General features: G+C 46.2%; 1 protein-coding gene across 2 annotated transcripts in view; it reads left to right on the forward strand.

Moving 5' to 3' along the window:
- The first annotated feature begins 1457 nt into the window (after positions 1-1457).
- Positions 1458-18371, forward strand: part of NANS (N-acetylneuraminate synthase) — a 30581-nt gene continuing 13667 nt past the window's right edge. The window contains exons 1-2 of one of the 2 annotated variants that reach the window (XM_018552443.1): positions 1458-1462; positions 6756-6900. In XM_018552443.1, coding sequence (XP_018407945.1) covers positions 6769-6900 — 132 coding nt within the window. In that variant the 5' untranslated portion in view covers positions 1458-1462; positions 6756-6768. Of the gene's footprint in view, positions 1463-6616; positions 6901-18371 lie in introns of those variants that run through there. The other variant, XM_018552442.1, reaches the window with a different exon arrangement.

The raw sequence follows: 18371 nt of genomic DNA on the forward strand, positions 1-18371 counted from the left end.
CTCTGCATCCACATTCACTTCTGCTGCGAGTGCTAAGTTAGCAGTGCTGAGCGCTGACTTGCAGCACAGCGTTTAGTGGAGGTTTGCTAAAGGTGGCCATACACTTTACAACCCTCGCAAGACTTTTGTCTTGCGAGGGTTGTAAAGTAATTCAAAAAACCTATGAAACGGTTGCACGCCTTCCATACACTTTGCGATTATCGTACGATCGCGGGATTTCCCGCGATCCTCGTACGATAATCGTGCAGTGTATGTGCACCTTTACTCAGCACTCACAGCGGCTGAGCAACTGAACACGCCTCTGAATTAGCACATACTGTAGCGTGAAACCCTCATCCCCACCCCCAATCTATACAGGCAATGAAGAGTTAAAGGTATAGTCCAGCTTTTACAAAAATGAATAAATGTACACACATTAACCCCTTTGTGACGGGAGGCGTACACTGTACGTCCCGCCACAAAGTGCCCAAATGACTGGCCACTTACACTGTATGTGATGAGCTATTTGGGTTTCTGTAAAGGTGCCCATACACTGTGCGATTATCGTACGATAATTGCGAGAAATCCCGCTATCGTACGATAATCGCAAAGTGTATGGAAGGCGTGCGACCGTTTATACTGTACGGTCGCACTTCTTTTGTCTAACGAGCATGTTTCTGCCCGTTCAGCATTGCGGTCATCGGAAGCCTGCCCCTCCGCGGGGCTGTTTGGCCGGCTCGATGCTGATTGGCCGGGAAGCTGGCTTTGAGAGCCAGGGGGGCCATCTGAAGAAGGTTTGTTCATCTGCATTCCAAGATGGATTGATGGATGGATTGACTACTAAATTACACAATAAAGTCAAGGTTCTTTCTGCTTTCTGTGAAGTTACAAGGACACTACCTTTCTTACCGTGAACTATTATTATTATACAGGATTTATATAGCGCCAACCGTTTGCGCAGCGCTTTACAATATAAGGAAGACATTACATTCACAATACAATTCAAGACAAGATGGTAAGGAGGGCCCTGCCCGTGAGGGCTTACAATCTAAAAGGGAGGGGCAAGTGATACATTAGGAGGTAGTTGTATGGGGATGGATTGTTTGAGAAAGTGATAGTTCAGTGGTTAGGTTGAGGTGGGTTAGGCTTCCCTGAAGAGATGAGTCTTAAGGGATCGCCTAAAGGCAGTCAGAGTGGGAGATAGATGGACAGGCGGGGGTAAATTGTTCCAGAGGATGGGAGAAACTCTACAGAAGTCCTGGAGGTGAGCATGGGAGGAATTGATGAGGGAGCTGGAAAGTAGGAGGTCTTTTGAAGAGCAGAGGGGACGGATAGGGTGATACTTTGAGACAAGGTTGGAGATATATCCGGGGGCAGAGTTGTGGATTGCTTTGTAAGTCATTGTTAATATTTTGAATTTTATCCTTTGGGTGATTGGAAACCAGTGAAGGGATTGGCAGAGGGGGGTTGCAGACACTGAGCGGTTAGTTAGGTGAATGGGTCTAGCAGCTGCATTCATGATAGACTGAAGGGATAGCCTGTGTAGAAGTAGGCCAATGAGGAGGGAGTTGCAATAGTCAAGACGGGAGATAACGGGAGTGGATGAGTAACTTTGTGATTTCATTGGTGAGGAAGGGACGTATTTTGGAGATGTTATGTAGGTAAAGGCGGCAGGATTTGTATAGTGATCGGATGTGGGGAAGAAAGGTGAGGTCCGAGTCAAGGATGACACCTAGCACCTTGGCATGGGGGGAGGGTATGATAGTTGTGTTATCAATCTCAAGGGAAAAGTTGAGGGCACGGGGAGGAGGAAATATCATGATAGTTTTTGAAAGATTGAGCTTTAAGAAGTGTTGTGACATCCAGACGGATATGTCAGTTAGTAGATTAGTGACATGCAAGGACACTGAGGGGGTGAGTTGTGGAGTAGAAAGATAGATTTGAGTGTCATCGGCATACAGATAGTATTGGAAGCCATGTGAGGTGATCAACTGACCAAGGGAGGTGGTGTAGGTAGAGAAGAGAAGGGGTCCAAGGACAGAGCCTTGGGTGACCCCCTACAGAAAGAGGAGGGGAGGAGTTAGATTTGTAGGTGACACTAAAGGAGCGCTTAGATAAGTAGGAGGAGAACCATGAGAGACCAGAGTCTTGTAGGCCAACAAGTGGAGTTTTTTGAGGAGGAGCCGGTGGTCAACTGTGCCAAAAGCAACAGAAATGTCTAATAGCAAGAGTAAGGAATAGTGGCCATTGTTTTTAGCTGTTAGTAAGTCATTATTGAGTTTTAGGAGGGCGGTTTCAGTGGAGTGTAGGGTGCGAGATGCAGTTACCACATCTAAAGATATCTGTATAAAATAAGTCAAGGCAACTGGACTTGCTGTATTTTTCTTTTTCACTGGTCATCCAACCAGCTTTTTCAATTCAGAATGACTTGTACAAAAAATTATCTGGGAATAAATATGGTGACTGTTGCTCCAATCCACATAACCTGTTAGTCGCAACCAGTCGCAACTATGATGTTGCATCCCTCTTCACCTGCATACCCACCACAGAGGCAATTGGAACAGTGAGAAAACGGTTGCTACTAGACAACACCCTAAGCAGCAGAACAGAACTTAACACAGATCAAGTGTGTGCCTTATTGGACCTTTGCCTGAGTACCACCTATTTCAAGTACAAGGACAAGTTCTACAGGTAGAAACATGGCTGTGCCATGGGATCGCCAGTTTCACCTATTGTGGCGAACCTGTACATGGAGGAAGTAGAAAGCAAGGCCCTGACCACCTTCAAGGGAATTACACCCAGTCATTGGTTCAGATATGTGGATGACACTTGGGTCAAGATTCACAAACAAGAGTTACAGGCTTTTACTGACCATATCAACTCAGTGGATCATAACATCAAGTTTATGCGGGAAGATATGCAAAACAACAAACTGGCTTTCTTGGACTGTTTAGTAACAGTAGAAGAGGGAAGGAGGCTGGAAATAGAGGTCTACTGAAAACCAACACACACGGACCAGTACCTGCTATTTGACTCCCACCACCCTTTAGACCACAAACTGGGAGTCATCAGGACTCTACATCACCGGGCAGAGAAAATTCCCACCAGAACAGAGGCCAAGACAAAGGAATTCAAACACCTCAGAGGGGCCCTTAAAACATGTGAGTATCCAGACTGGGCTTTTGTCAAAACAGAAAGAAGAGGAAAGAATGCCAAGAGTACCAGTGAGAGTGAAAAGCATGACAAACGGAAGAATTTGGCCATCCCATATGTAGCTGGGGTGCCTGAGAAACTCAGAAGGGTTTTTAATAAATAACACATGCCTGTCTGCTTTAAACCCAGCAATACACTGAGGCAACAACTGGTTAAGCTAAAAGACCCAACGCCAAAACACAAGATGAACAACATTGCGTATGCAGTCCAGTGCAGTGAGGAGTGCTCGATTCAGGAGTGTACCTACACCTAAAGGAAAAAGGTCACTCCTTTGAAGACAGTCAAGTACACATCCTAGACAGGGAGGAGGACTGGTTTAAAAGAGGTGTGAAAGAGACCATTTATGTAAAAATGGAGAAGCCAAGCTTGACTAGAGGTGGGGAATCTATTGTCTGCCACATACAATGCTGTTTTAACACCTCTCTCTGGGCAGGTTAATAACACCTCCTAGACTCCAATTATGCAAATGCATTCAACACCTGGTTGGGACTAACAGATTATATAGATTGGAGCAACATTCACCATATTTATTCCCAGATAATTTTTTTGTACAAGTCATTCTGAATTGAGAAAGCTGGTTGGAACGTCTTCAAGAAAAATACAGCAAGTCCAGTTGCCTTGACTTACTATTTACAGATATACCATGACCTGGATGAATGAGAACCTTCACAGACACATCTAAGGACTTGCAAGTATGAAGTAAAGGACACACCCCCTTCCCTAGTGTTCCAGTTAAGTTTGAAAAACACAGAGATACACTCCCCAACAGCAATATAAACTGCAATGTAAAGCTGACAGAGGCTCCAGCTTTTATCCACTCTGTAAAAAGCAAAAAAAGTCTTGCCTGGTGTTCAGCTTTATAAAGTTCAAGTGCACTAAAAACATATATAGGTCTTGTGTTGACTTGGGGAGAATACATACCTCTATGACGTTTGTATTGCTGTCTGCAACCCCGTTTTCCTGTTTTCTAAATGGTTTTTGGTTGGTATTGACATATCCCCAAGTTCTGTTGCACCTCTAGGACAGGAAGTGAAGGGAAAGCCCCCCAGCAGGACACAGACAGCACAAATGAACCCTTCTCTACTCTATCCAAAATTAAAATACGTCCACAATATTTTGAATTCTTGTAGTTTATTCTCAAGCTTATGGCAACCAATCACCTTCTCTCTTCAGTTTGTTCCGTTAAGATTTGAAAATGAAAGGTGGATGCTGATTGGTTGCCATGCACAGCTGACCCAGATTTTGTCTGCTCCAGTTTTGATACATTCCCCTCATTATTTTTCTGCAAGAAAGGTTTCACCACTAGGTGCAGAAGATCTCAGCAAAAGGGGCTCCCCAATCAGCAGGTTACACAATGATTGCATTGGACTGGTGCACTAAACTATTATGTTGCAGCTCGTATTGTTTATTGGGTGCAGGAACCGTGAGGAACCTACAAGGGGTAGGCAATGCATTTTCTCAAGGAGCCACATGAGAAACTGGGACTGTGGTGAAGGGTCGAACCAACAGGCTAGACTTCATTCTGCTCAGTATTCATTTTATTGTTTTACAAAAAGCATTACATTTTAGGGCCCACTCACACCAATTGAGGTGCGTTCCAGAACGGCAGCTACTGGAACGCTCAGCAATAGCTCAGAAAACTTCCCCTTCTGTTCTGGGGCATGGCGGTGCATTGAAGTCAATGGCACCGCAACCACACCCCCCCCCCCCTCCCCCGCGATCGGACGCTTGGCAAAACATTGCCTGCGTTCCGGTCCACTGCAAATGCAAAAAAGGCTGCATGCTCTATTTTTTGCGTCGCAGTGGACGGGAACGCAGCCAATGTTTTGCCACGTGTCCGATCCCACTGCGGGCAGGGGTGTGTGGCTGCGGTGCCATTGACTTCAATGCACCTCCACGCCCCAGAACGAAGGGGGAAGTTTTGTGAGCGATTGCTGTGCGTTGAAGCAGCTGCTGCTCTGGAAAGCATCGCAATTGGTGTGAATGGGCCCTTTTGGGTTTTGTCTCCATTGTAGTGCCCATTTGTAATATTTTCCCCACATACCTTATTTTCCTACTTAATTGTTAGGCCAGAAGTGGAAGGCAGGAGGTGAAGCAGGCTACAGAAACTCTTCTGTCCTGCTGGGGGTGGAGAACACATTTGATGCCACTTATTGCTAGGACTCCCGGTGGTCCTGGCAACCAATGACTGCAGAGGAGGTGGACCCCTGACATAATTGGTTGCTAGAATGCCAGCGGCCCTAGCAACCAAGGACTGAAGAGGAGAGGGCCTGTGCTGGGCTATGGCAGCACCAGACTCAGAGGCCGGCACATCCTATGTCAGCCAGCCATAACCAAGCACAGGTCGGTGAACGCGGTCCGGACAGAACTGCCACTCGGTCTGTGTCCGGACAGCCAAAGGGCCGATTGTTGCCTAGGGGCCATAAAATGCCCAGTTCTCTGGCGCAGATCATGTGACTTTTGTGCAACATGGTTTTCTAGCATTTGGCACACTAGTGGCATCTTCCCATTCCAACCCATCAACTTTGAGCATTCCATAAATTAGTGTCCTGTGCACCAAATATTCGGCGTACCATTTAGGCCTCATTCACACTAAAAACGGCCGGCATGTACAGCTCCGTGCAGGACTGTATCGAGCAGCTCCCGGGAAGGACAGGTGCTCGGTGTGATTAGTACGCAGCCCCTGTCCTTCTCTATGGGACTACGCGGTCGTACGCTGCCCTACGCTCACCCGCCTTGCACGTCCGTGTGGGTGTCCGTACTCGTACGCTGGCAGGATGGATCCTGCCTGCGTCCGAGCTGGGACACCCGCACGGACGCGGTTGAGCGTAGGGCGGCGTACGGTCGCGTAGTCCCATAGAGGACAGGAGCTGCGTACTCATCACACCGAGCACCTGTCCATCCCGGGAGCTGCCCGATACGGTCGTGCACTGAGCTGTATGTGTCGGCCGTTTTTAGTGTGAATGAGGCCTTATGGTTTACCAGGCCCAACGGCTACTTTGGGGTTCCCGTGTGATCTTACCAGCAGTCTAGATTGCAATCTCCCAGGCGCAGGGCCCTCCTAACCCTTTTGTACTGAAATTGTATTGTAACTGATCTGTCTCCCCCATTTTGTAAAGCGATGTGCAAACTGTTGGCGCTATTTAAAACCCATATAATAATAATATGAGGTATCCTATAAATAATATATGTAGAACCTGCTGACATCACCTGACTATACAGCCTGCCACATATTCAGACAGCATAGACCCAAAGTGAGGGAACCTTAAACTCATGTTTGCATTCCCCAAATATCAGCAGCGTCTCCCCCTCTACGTGCTTGCCCGTATAGTGACCACCAGGGTAGCCGAATCCTCGGTGCCGTATTCCCGTAGTGACTAAAGGCTGGGCGTGGCCAGTGAGACATGGGTCAGGTGACCGAGCTTATGCTTCCCCGGCCTCTTGTGATTGGCTCGGGGTGCGGCAGCTCTGGGGACACGTCACTGATAGGCTGGACACGGGCTGCGGGAGATACTTTAGCTCAGTCACCGCATTCATCTGACATTCGTCTCCCGGACACACAGCTTCGCAGTCGCCATGCCACTAGAATTCGAGCTGTGCCCCGGCCGTAAGGTGGGCGGCGATCAGCCATGTTTCATCATAGCCGAGATTGGGCAGAATCACCAGGGAGACCTGGAGATCGCCAAGAAGATGATTCGCATGGCTAAGGTAACATCGAGGGGTGCCCGGCTAGCCTGTAGAACGTTGGGGCGGTGTGGGTGCACCGATGAATGGCATCTGATCGCGGTCAGGGCGTTGATGTGACAGCCAATGAAGTGCCCCCCCGCTGGTGGTGGCACAGGGAAGATGAGCGGTGTGTCACTTTCCACTAGTGTGGGTGTTAATGAGAGTGGGTGTGGGCTTGTAGAGATTGCTGCAGGGATGGCAAAGTGTAGGGGGTGGTGGTGGTGGTGATGTATGAACCAGCCTCTAATGCCATCATCCACCTCTGTGCACTGCCAGCTTACAGATCATCTAGTGTGTCTACAGCTCCTATTCATCCTATACACACAGCACTCCTCCGCACTCATCTACTTCAATTCATTGGCACTTCTATAGTGAAAAGTGCAGGTGTAGGCAGTCACCCGATGAGGGCTTCCATCTAAAGGAGTTGTATAACAAAGCAATTCAATGCATGTTCATATACAGAGAATAGAGCAGCATGAGTGACCCTTTCACCAGACCATCCACTTCAACAACCTTCCCATCAGACTATATGTGCATTTAAGGGGGGTGATCAAAACTGGTTGCCTTGGGCAACTGCACCGATCAGGTTCTTTTGTTTTCAAAGCATAACTAAACAAACTGAAGACCGAAACTGATTGGTTGCCATGGGCAACTGCTCCACATTCTGCCTGCTTCAGTTTTCATAAATTCCCCCCACTGTGTTTTAAAACTCCTTGTGATGGACTGAACCGTCACTGGGGCTGTTGGAGTTGCCTGGGGGCTAGCCTCCTTCCTACTGACTATAGACCTAGGACTATGGAGACACGCACACACCCCCCTTGGGGTTACAGGGACCTATTATCCCGGGTTTATGTGTGGAGTGTATATGCTGCATATTTCTCCTGGAATTATGTTTGTGGCCCTGTGCCCATTATAGGTACAGGGTGTGAATGCCCAATGAACTTGTTAGTCTATTTGCCCATTGGTGATTTAACAATGGGATTAACTTAACCCTAGATGTCACTGAGTGACTTAACATATGATAGACACACGGGAGATAATCCAATCACATGTGTCTTCTCTCTCCCTAATCTTTGATTTAAGTCATTGGGGAGGGGATGGTCTGCTTGCATTGATTGAATATCTGCACGAGGCAATACCTGGACCCTATAGAGGTTGCACAGGCATGCCAACTCCTCCAGGATGGCACATCAATATGTGCCATTGCCAGAAGGTTTGTGGTGCCTCCTAGCACAGTCTCAAGAGGATGGCATATCAATATGTGCCATTGCCAGAAGGTTTGTGGTGCCTCCCAGCACAGTTTCAAGAGCATGGAGGAGATTCCAGGACACAGGCAGTTACTCTAGGAGAGCTGGGCAGGGGCGTAGAATGTCCTTAACCCATCAGCAGTACCGGTATCTGCTCCTTTGTGCAAGGAGGAACAGGAGAAGCACTGCCAGAGCCCTACAAAATGACCTCCAGAAGGCCACTGGTGTGAATGCCTCGGACCAAACAATCCGAAACAGACTTCATGAGGGTAGCCTGAGGGCCCTATGTCCTCTAGTCGGCCCTGTGCCCACTGCCCGGCACCGGAGGTCGATTGGCATTTGCCATTGAACACCAGAATTGGCAGGTGAGAGCTGGTTCACCCTGAGCACACGTGAAAGGGTCTGGAGAACGTTATGCTATATGTAACAACGTTCAACATGACTGGTTTGGTGGTGGGTCAGTGATGGTCTGGGGAGGCATATCCATGGAGGGACGCACAGACCTCCTACGGGCTAGAAAATGGCACCCTGACTACCATTAGGTATCTGGATAAAATCCTTGGACCCATTGTCACACCCCACACTGGTGCAGTGGGCCCTGGGTTCCTCTTGGTGCACGACAATGCCCGGCCTCATGTGGCGAGAGTATGCAGCCAGTTCCTTGAGCTGAAGGAATTGATACCATTGAATGGCCCCCACTCTCGCCTGACCTGAATCCAATAGACCACCTCTGGGACCTTACGTCTCGATCCATCCGACGACGCCAGGTTGCACCTCCAGTCTGTTCAGATCTGGGAGGAGATGCCCCAGGACACCATTCGTCGTCTCATTCGGAGCATGCCCTCACATTGTCAGGCATCCATACAGGCATGTGGGGGCCATACAAACTGAGTACCATTTTGTGTTGCTGCAATGAAATTTCAGCACAATGGATTGGCCTGCAGCATCATTTGTTCACTTTGATTTTTGGGGGGTAAATATTTATTATTTTGGGAGTCTATTTTTCTGTCCTGATATGTTGGTTCTGTCCAATGTTTGGGCTGGGGATTCTAGAATTCGGGTACCAGCAGAGGGGAAGCTACATAGTGACGGGAGGCACCCAATCGGGGTGCCTGCGGTCCATCGCACTCCTTTGTGTTGACATCCAAAAGCCCTTTGACTGCTGCTGTGCACTGCCATCTTGGATGTGATGTCAGCAGATCTGTCACTCTATAGCCGGCATAGTCAACCTTGGCACGTCGGCTGTTGTGGTACTGCAAGACACAGGCATGGGCATAATTTTAGTTTCACCACAGTTGTAGTGATGAGGTTGCCCACCCCTGATCTATTGTACTCTCCTTCACTCCTCTGTCTAGTACATAAAAGGTTTTTTTTAATAGGGAGATGGAGCTGGGCAAGCCCAGAGAGAAATCGGACACTCCAGAAAGGGGAGAGGGTTCAAAGGTACGTTGCAAGTAATACTACATTATGGAAAGGAAAACTACTGCAAATAAGCATCTAAATATTTGATTTTTCTATGTCTTATACCTTCTTTGGTGACGGGGTCCCCTTTAAATCAGAGTTTCATGTTGGGGATGTATACCATCCTCCTCAGCCTCTCCCTTCTCCAGTCCATTTAAAAACCCTTCCTAGCACCTGGGAGTCTTCTGGCTAGTCATGTATGGGGTCCTCTTCTCTGTTCTCCGCCTGTATTAGACGGTCCTCTGATGCAGAGAAGGGCACTCGCACAATATCTCACATAATATGTCTCTGCACCCAGGCTACCCTGTTATAACATCAGCATTGTAATAGGAATACATACTAGACTTGTTTTTCATAATACAATCAAAGCTTACTAGAAAAATCCCTTCTATGTAGCGAGTGCCGCCTTCTGTCTGCCCATCATCTTCCTGTACTCCCAGTGTGCTTTGTATCTTTCCCTGCTGCTTGATGTGATGCCGTCTGAATTTCTCAAGAATACATAGCCCATCATGCATTGCTTCCAGCAAGCAATGATAATGTTACTTTGGTCAGATGTGGCATTGTAGTTCAGATGGCAGGTCTGTGAGAGCTGTGACACAAGGAAGTGCATATTTACAGGGCTGAGTGAAATTGTGTCAGTGCATTGAGAAAGTACATCCAATTGGCATATTCAGTAAGTTTTTATAAACCTCCTAGATGGATCTGGTTATTAGGAGTGGGACAGAACTTATGTAAATTCAGTATAGAAATACAGATTTCTGTTTAGTGTTTGACAATGGATACCCTTTAACCCTTTTTTTGTTTTTTTGCACACATGTTATAAGCCACATTTTAGGCCTGAACATTACTTAACCCCTTCGTGACTGACGACGTACAGTGTACGTCGCCAGCATCGGGGCTGTTTAAACAAGACTCCTGGTGACTTTTGCCACCGGGAGTCTTTAAATTTGTAGAGCCGACTGTCAGCTTTACAACAGAAGCACCCCCAAATATTATTATTCCTCCTCCTTGCTGCAAGTCTGTCTGACAGGACACTGTAAAGACCTTAAACCCCTCAGTGTTTGTCGGTCAGAAATTTGTGCTGGATACTTTGGGTCACACAGTGGAGGTCTGGCAGTTTTTTTTCTTCTTATTCATAATAAGAAAGAGGTGTTCTTTATGTCAAAATAATAATATAATTATTTGGTAATGCTGATCTGTGTAAAGCAGGGATCGTCCAACTCCAGCCCTCCAGCTGTGGTGAGACTACAAATCCCATCCTGCTTCTGGGAGTATAGGTCTGTGGCTGTCGGAGTCTTGCAATTAAGGCTGCAGCTAACTATTATTTTCATCGATTAGTTGCCCAATTATTTTTTTTCAACGAATCGATTGCATGAAATCTCCCTCCTCCCGATTTAATGAGAATAGTTGCCATCTATTAGTTGTTGCAGCCCTACTTGCAATGCCTCATGGGATTTGTATGTAGTTTCACCACAGCCGGAGGACTGAAGATTGGCCTCCCCTGATCTAAAGCATTCCTTGCATTGAGAGCTTTACACATTATCTACATTCCCCTGCAATGGGAGAGAAGGGAATGTGCAATGAAGGTCCTGATGTGCAAAGGGCAGATTGACACTGTTTTCCGGACCAGATCTAGAACACAGTGCACTGCGTGGATATCTGGATGTGGTGTGAATAGGCCCAGAATGTTGTTCATCTCTACCTGACCCATTTTGTCTGCTGATAGGCAATGCTGTTTTTTTTTTTTTTGGGGGTGTGGGGGAGTTTATATGCATGTATGTGGGATGGGGATAAGCCTGTTCCTCCTAGGGAGTGGAGCTTTTTACTTGTTCATTCCTCTTCACATATGACACAGAACAGAAGTTATAATTTGCTTTTTCTATTACTTCTATGTGCAATATATTTTATTACAGGTATTTAGATATTGCCAACAATTCACATCAGTCCCTGCCCTCAAGGAGCTTGCACTCTAAAGTCCTTATCTCATATACACTATATTGTCAAAATTATTGGGACCCCCTACCAAATCATTGCACTCAGGTGTTCCAATCGCCTCCATGGCCACAGGTGTATAAAACCAAGCACCTAGGCATGCAGACTGCTTCTACAAACATGTGTGAAAGAATGGGTCGCTTTCAGGAGCTCAGTGAATTCAAGCGTGGTACCATGATAGGTTGCCACCTGTGCAATAAGTCCATCCGTGAAACTTCCTTGCTACTAAATATTCCACGGTCACCTGTTAGTGATATTATAACAAAGTGGAAGCAACTGGGAACAGCAACGCAGCCACAAAGTGGTAGGCCACGTAAAATGACGAGCGGGGTCAGCGCATGCTGCAATGCGCAGAAGTCGCCAACTGCCTGCAGTCAATAGCTACAGACCTCCAAACTTCGTGTGGAATGGGTTTCCATGGCCGATCAGCTGCATCCAAGCCCTACATCACCAAGTTCCCTTAGTTCCAGTGAAGGGAACTCTCAAGGCATCAGCATACCAAGACATTTTGGACAATTTCATGCTCCCAACCTTGTGGGAAGAGTTTGGGGATGGCTCCTTCCTGTTCCAACATGACTGCACCAGTGCACAAAGCAAGGTCCATAAAGACGTGGAGGAACTTGACTGGCCTGCACAGAGTCCTGACCTCAACCCGATAGAACACCTTTTTGGGATGAACGCGGAGACTGCGAGCCAGGTCTTCTCGTCCAACATCAGTACCTGACCTCACAAATGCACTTTTGGAAGAATGGTCATATATTCCCATAGACACACTCCTAAACCTTGTGGACGCCTTCCCAGAAGAGTTGAAGCTGTTATAGCTGCAAAGGGTGGGCCAACTCAATATTGAACCCTACGGACTAAAGGTGCCCATACACCTTACGACCATCACAAGACCTTTTGTCTTGCGATGGTCATAAGCTCATTGAAAGCTCGTACGATCTGCATCTTCCATACGCTGTACGATTATCGTACGAGAATCGTACAGTGTATGGGCACCTTAAGACTGGGATGCCATTTAAAGTTCATGTGCGTGTAAAGGCCGGCGTCCCAATACTTTAGGCAATATAGTGTACACAGAGCCCGTTTAGACATGAGCCAATTAACCTTCCAGCATGTGTTTATGGGAGGAAAGCGGATTACCTGGAGGAAACCTACACAGCACAGGTAGAACAGGTAAATTCCATGCAGATAGAGTCCTGACTGGGACTTGTATATGAAACCCCACACACTTAGGTTGTTTACCTGAGAGTGCACTGAACTTATGTTTATTTGAGCTGTGCAGTTAAAAGGAAATGCATGCTTTTAATATGTACTGTATACATTTGTTAAAGCTCCAAGCTCTGCTTCCTCCGTGCTACACAATGGTTGCTCTTTACTGCTCCATCTTAATATGCAAGTCTATTGGCCTCATTAGTAAAGGGATAAAAACCCTTTTTCCTTATTCTAGCCACAATTGGAAAAACATTGTCTGGAGTTCCAGTGTAGTAAAACCTAGAGAAATTGCACCTCATAGAGCACCCTCTAGTGGCTAGTCTACTGAACTATTTTAATTGCATAGAATATGGACAAGGCAATCATGTCAAACTGTGAATGTTATAACTATCATTATTATACACGAGTTATATAGGGCCAACATTTTGCACATTGCGTTACAATATAAAGGGAAATGGTATTGTTTCAATACAAGAGGGTTAGGTGGAGCCCTGCTTTTGAGAGCTCACAATCTATGTGAGATGGAAAGAATGAAAATATGTGCTCACTTAATATATATGCGATAGGTAGCTGCAATAGATGATTAAAAAAATAAAAATCCAGCGTGAAGGCTTATAGTGAATTAGAGGGCATTTCATATTTTTCTCAAGGGTAGTCGGCTTACTGGTTTGGGTGCATCACAGTTCTGAAGCTTAATAGGTGGCCTGGCGCCTGTCCTTCCAATATAGAAGTTGGGTCTTTGTAGTACTTGGCGCTTAGCCTCTTAATGATCAGTTCTCCTTAACCTGCACCGCTTAGTTTGGCCTCCTGAAAGCTTCTCTCCTCCCAGCTGGGCACCGGCAGCTGGATCCTCTTTTGGCCCTCTGGATCCCCACTGCCTCTGCTGACACAGGACGGGGAGAACACGAGGCATCAGAAGGGGACACAGACTGGCATCCAGTGGGGAGGACAGAATCTAGGGATGCGCTGAATTTTCAGCTGCATTTTTGGCTGTTGTAGTGTGTTTGTTCAGGGTGCACCAAGCACTTTTTTTTTATTATTAGAGCCACAGGTTTGTGTTCACAATATCCTAATAGAAGAATGACACTTCAGTTTTGAAGACCATATGCTGTATAAGGAACCTTAAACAGATGGAAGACTCCAGTATGAATGAGGCTGGGACATGTTTTTTTTTGTGAGCCCCTAGATTGTGTGCATTACTGCTGATCAAACTGTACTATGTGCACATTTTGCATGTTTATAATGAAAAGGTCTGTATAAGACAGAGCAGTGGGAATGTACAGTGCCTGAGAACTATGTGCCCCTGCTGTCTGCAAGCAGAGATGAGTCTTCTGGCAGGAAGTAACAGCAGGTGAGTAGGATCATGTACTGGGCCTCTTGCCTTCCAAACACATATTGCCCGTGTGGGCTGCTATGGCGGTAGTATAGGCACAGTATTCATATTCAGAGAAATTTGACATGTTGCATTTTTGTTCTAATAAAAAGGTCAATCTTCTTTGCAGTTCACCTGTCACCACACTATGGACATTAAACTCTTCATATTCTCAACAAGCAGTACAAGAGCTCTTTAACATGCCATCCTTGACCTTGTTAGCCGTTTTTAATGTAAAGGTGTCCATTTTCTAAGGGTGTACTCGCATGGGGATTATTTATAGCCAGTTTCCAAAGCCATTAACCCTAAAAACACAGAATACTTGTTCTGTGTGATTAGCTAGTCTTGTTTCCGGTCAAATGGTTGGGTAATTCTTTACCCCAACCTGTCCGTCTGTTGCCCACCTTGACTGCCTTTAGGCATTCCCTAATACTGCATTTTCTCCACTATATGGAGCTTAGGAAATGGGTATTTACTATTCCATTAGAATTTTTAAATATCTTTTTTGTTTTAAAAACTTCTACATATGCATTTTCAAAACCTTTTGAATGAATCAATTTAGAAAAGCAATGTAATGCATATATAGCATCTGTTAAAAGGGTGGACAAATCTCAACAGCCAGGTTGCCAATGCTCCTTAAAGGAGAACTATGAGGTGAGTGCTTTTCACTCATCCTCATAGTTCTAGCTGGCCTGTGACAATGAGACTGTCGGGCCCCGTTCACACCTGGGCGTTTTACAGCGCGTTCCTACGCTCTGTGAAACGCTCAAACACACAAATCCCATTATTTCCTATGGGCATGGTTCACACATGGGCGTATTACAGGACTTATGAACGCGCTTCAAAACGGCTTACACCAGAAAAAGTACAGGAGCTTCTTTGGGGCGTATTTCAGCCCGTTCGCGGCCATAGACTTCGACGTGAACGGGCTGAAATGTGTGTTTGCGCGCTTTTGTCATCAAAAGCGTGCCTATTACGCGCGTTCCGCACATGGCAACAGACCACACCCTGGGGACTTCAGACACAGTTTTTCGGCAGAGCCAGAAAGATGGAGGAATCGGCAGCATGTGGCCTGATCGATACATAGGCATTCGTACGCCTGGTGCAGGCAAAGCCCTGCATATATGACATGAAGGATTCGGCTTATAAGAACCGGCGAACCAGGCAGCGTGCATGGGAAGAGATTGGGAAAAATACATGGCCTGATTGGGAGAGTTTTGGCAAGCAAGTGAAAGAAGCAAAAGGTAAGAGACGTGTGCAGTGTTTTCATGTGACATGCATGCAGTGTTTTCATGTGTGCATGCTATGCGGTGCATTTCAATATTAGAAAAAACAAGGCTCAGATATTAGTTATATTCAAATAAACTTTATTAGGAACGGAACAAGGATAAAGGTTTTTTTATTTTTCTTTAATCAGGATTGAATAGCTTGCATCTGCCATGACACCTCCCCCTCAGGTGACATAAAGTAGGCAGCAAATTGTCCCCGAATGGTGCCTCCATGCGTGGTACCACGGCTGCCACTCTCCATGCAATGCACCAATGAATCAACAAATAGAAATCCATCTCTGCGACGCACAAGCTGCCTTCACCGCAGAGATGGCGTTTTCTATTTTCAGATTTATTGGTGAGTGCAGAAAGCGCCATTTATTTGACAGTATGCCAAAGGCACACTCACCACCCTGCGTGCTCGGGTAAGCTTATAGTTGAAGACCCTCTTCTCCAGGCTCAGTCCACGGGTTGAGTAGGGCCTCAAGATGCTCACCCAGAGCAAATGCCTCGTCTCCTACAAAGACGAAGGCATTGCAGGATGAGCGGTACCAGGCAGCGTGGCGTTCCCCGGGAGGTCCAGATCACCGTGACGCAGCATCAGTCCAAAGTCTGAATGGGCGAATGTTTGTAATTAAAAAAATCTACTGCCACTCCCAATCGGTTTTATTACACGGATATGTTTTCCGTCTATGGCTCCCACACAGTTCAGAAAATTGCATGTGGTGGCAAAAATTTCTGCTATTTGCATCCACTCCTCCTTGGTGGGTTAGAACATGACATCCCATATCGCACAGCATGTTTCCTTGATGATCATGCTTGCAGTTGATATCCCAATCATGAATGCGTAGTGCAGACTGGCCAAGGACTGTCCAGTAGCTAAATACCTAAGAAATGAAAGATAAAAGCAAGAATTTAATTAGTTCATGTTTACATTTTGTTTCCACAGTCAATATGCTAAAGGGAAAATGGAAGAGCGTGAAGGACGCCTTTACGCGCCACAGGCGCAAGGAGGGAGAGAATAGAAGTGGATCGGCTGCCAGTGCCCCCTGCAGATATATCCACGCTGAGCAGCTAGCATTTCTAATACCTTGCGTGGAAATGCGTAGTTAAGTCACGTCAATTACAATGTTTATGACTGTCATGAATATTGTTTTTATATAACATGCAGAGAATAATATATTGCACATACTAATGTATTGTTTCCTCATGACAGCACCGACAGTAGCTGGGAGCCTACTGTGAGGCAGGTCGAGGAGGAGGACTCGACTACACAGGCAACATTTCCCATTTGGCTGCTGTTATGACCTTGTTTTTATTGCACTGTTCGTGTATGCAAATTTTTCTATTATAATATTGATAAATAGTAAATAAAATATTATAATTAACTATGAGTTTGTTTGGTTACAGTTTGAAAAGGTTTTTATTTTTTGGATTTATTTATTTTAATATCAATGGTTGTGGTACACATATGTAGGAGGGTCACACATGCCATACGTCACCCTGCATATCACACGCAAAAGGCACAACATGCAACAGTACAGGGCACAACATGCAACAGCACAGGGCACAGAGCATTATACAGTCTCATATACATATATAACTAATTTGATGCTTCTTGGTTACAATGTTTGATTGCTCCAGAATTAAACGTAGGAGTGATGTTAGTGAACTTACTGCAAAGTGACGATCATTCTTTCGGCTGGAGGAATGCTGTCTCTCAATGTGTCCTGGCGCTCCAACTGGACAGACATCAATCCCAGCAGCTCATCAAAACTGTAACATATAAAAGTTGGGGGGTCAATACTAGCAATTAACAATGAACTGGTGCTATTAAGCAATAAAATGGTGCATTAAAGAGCATATGGGCCATGAAATCAGAAAAATATACCAGCTTTGTGTGTTGCACATACATTTCACTTTATATATATATATACACACACATACATGAAAGACAGGCTGATTATATGGGACACAACAGCAATAAGCATTGTATATGTACTAACCTTTTTATGGACATTCGTGTGTAGGCAAATAATTTCTCCTCATGGCCACGGAGGGTTTCATACATGGCCCAAAACTGCCCTCTTTGTTCTTGGTTCGTAATCAATGGATGGACCCAGAACCTTCGCCTGCTCAGTCTCTTTCTCCTCAAACGCATAAGCCGCACTGCTGCAACTACTGCTGCAGTTCGTTGTCATTTCCCAAGCTCCATAATACACCGCACACTCTCCTCTGTAACAAAGAAACTGCACACAACACACTCCTTTGTAACAAAGAAACAGGAAAGGGAAATGCTGTTTCTCAGGAAGTCTTTTTCATTGGACGCCTCTATAGTCGATCAAAAAACGCGCGTACGTCGCGCGTTATCAAGTGTGAAAAAACGCTAGACAATACGCTCAAAAAACGTCCGGAAAATAACACGGGTAAAACGCCCACATAGGAAACACCCAGGTGTGAGCCCAGCCTCACAGGTTGGCTCAGTAGATCGGGAAGTGAGTGTACACATACCGGCGTTCTCTCACTTCTCGATTCTGTCACGGCAGTGACGGGAGGGGCTGGATTCCCCCTCCCTGCTCCGATCCTCCAACGCTGACTGGCGGAACGGACGGGGAAGGGGGTGGGTACCCCTGGCTCTGCCTCTAGATAGGCAGAGCCAGCTGTCACTCACGCAGCTGGGCGGATCCAGACATAATTGTCGGGATCTGCTTCAGCTGCGGTGTGTCTCAGTATACCGCTCAGTATACTCAGTAGCTCGCGGTATACTGAGCTTAGGGTGACGGGAGGACGCTAGTTTGTGTCCTCGCGTTACCTTTAGGAGAACTATGGGGAAAAGCCCTAACCCCATAGTTCTCCTTTTTTTTAAGGGTTTGTTCACACCATATACAGTGTGTTACA

The sequence above is a fragment of the Nanorana parkeri genome, unplaced genomic scaffold (assembly GCF_000935625.1).
Source record: "Nanorana parkeri isolate BGI_ZX_2015 unplaced genomic scaffold, ASM93562v1 scaffold88, whole genome shotgun sequence".
NCBI classification, from domain to species: domain Eukaryota; kingdom Metazoa; phylum Chordata; class Amphibia; order Anura; family Dicroglossidae; genus Nanorana; species Nanorana parkeri.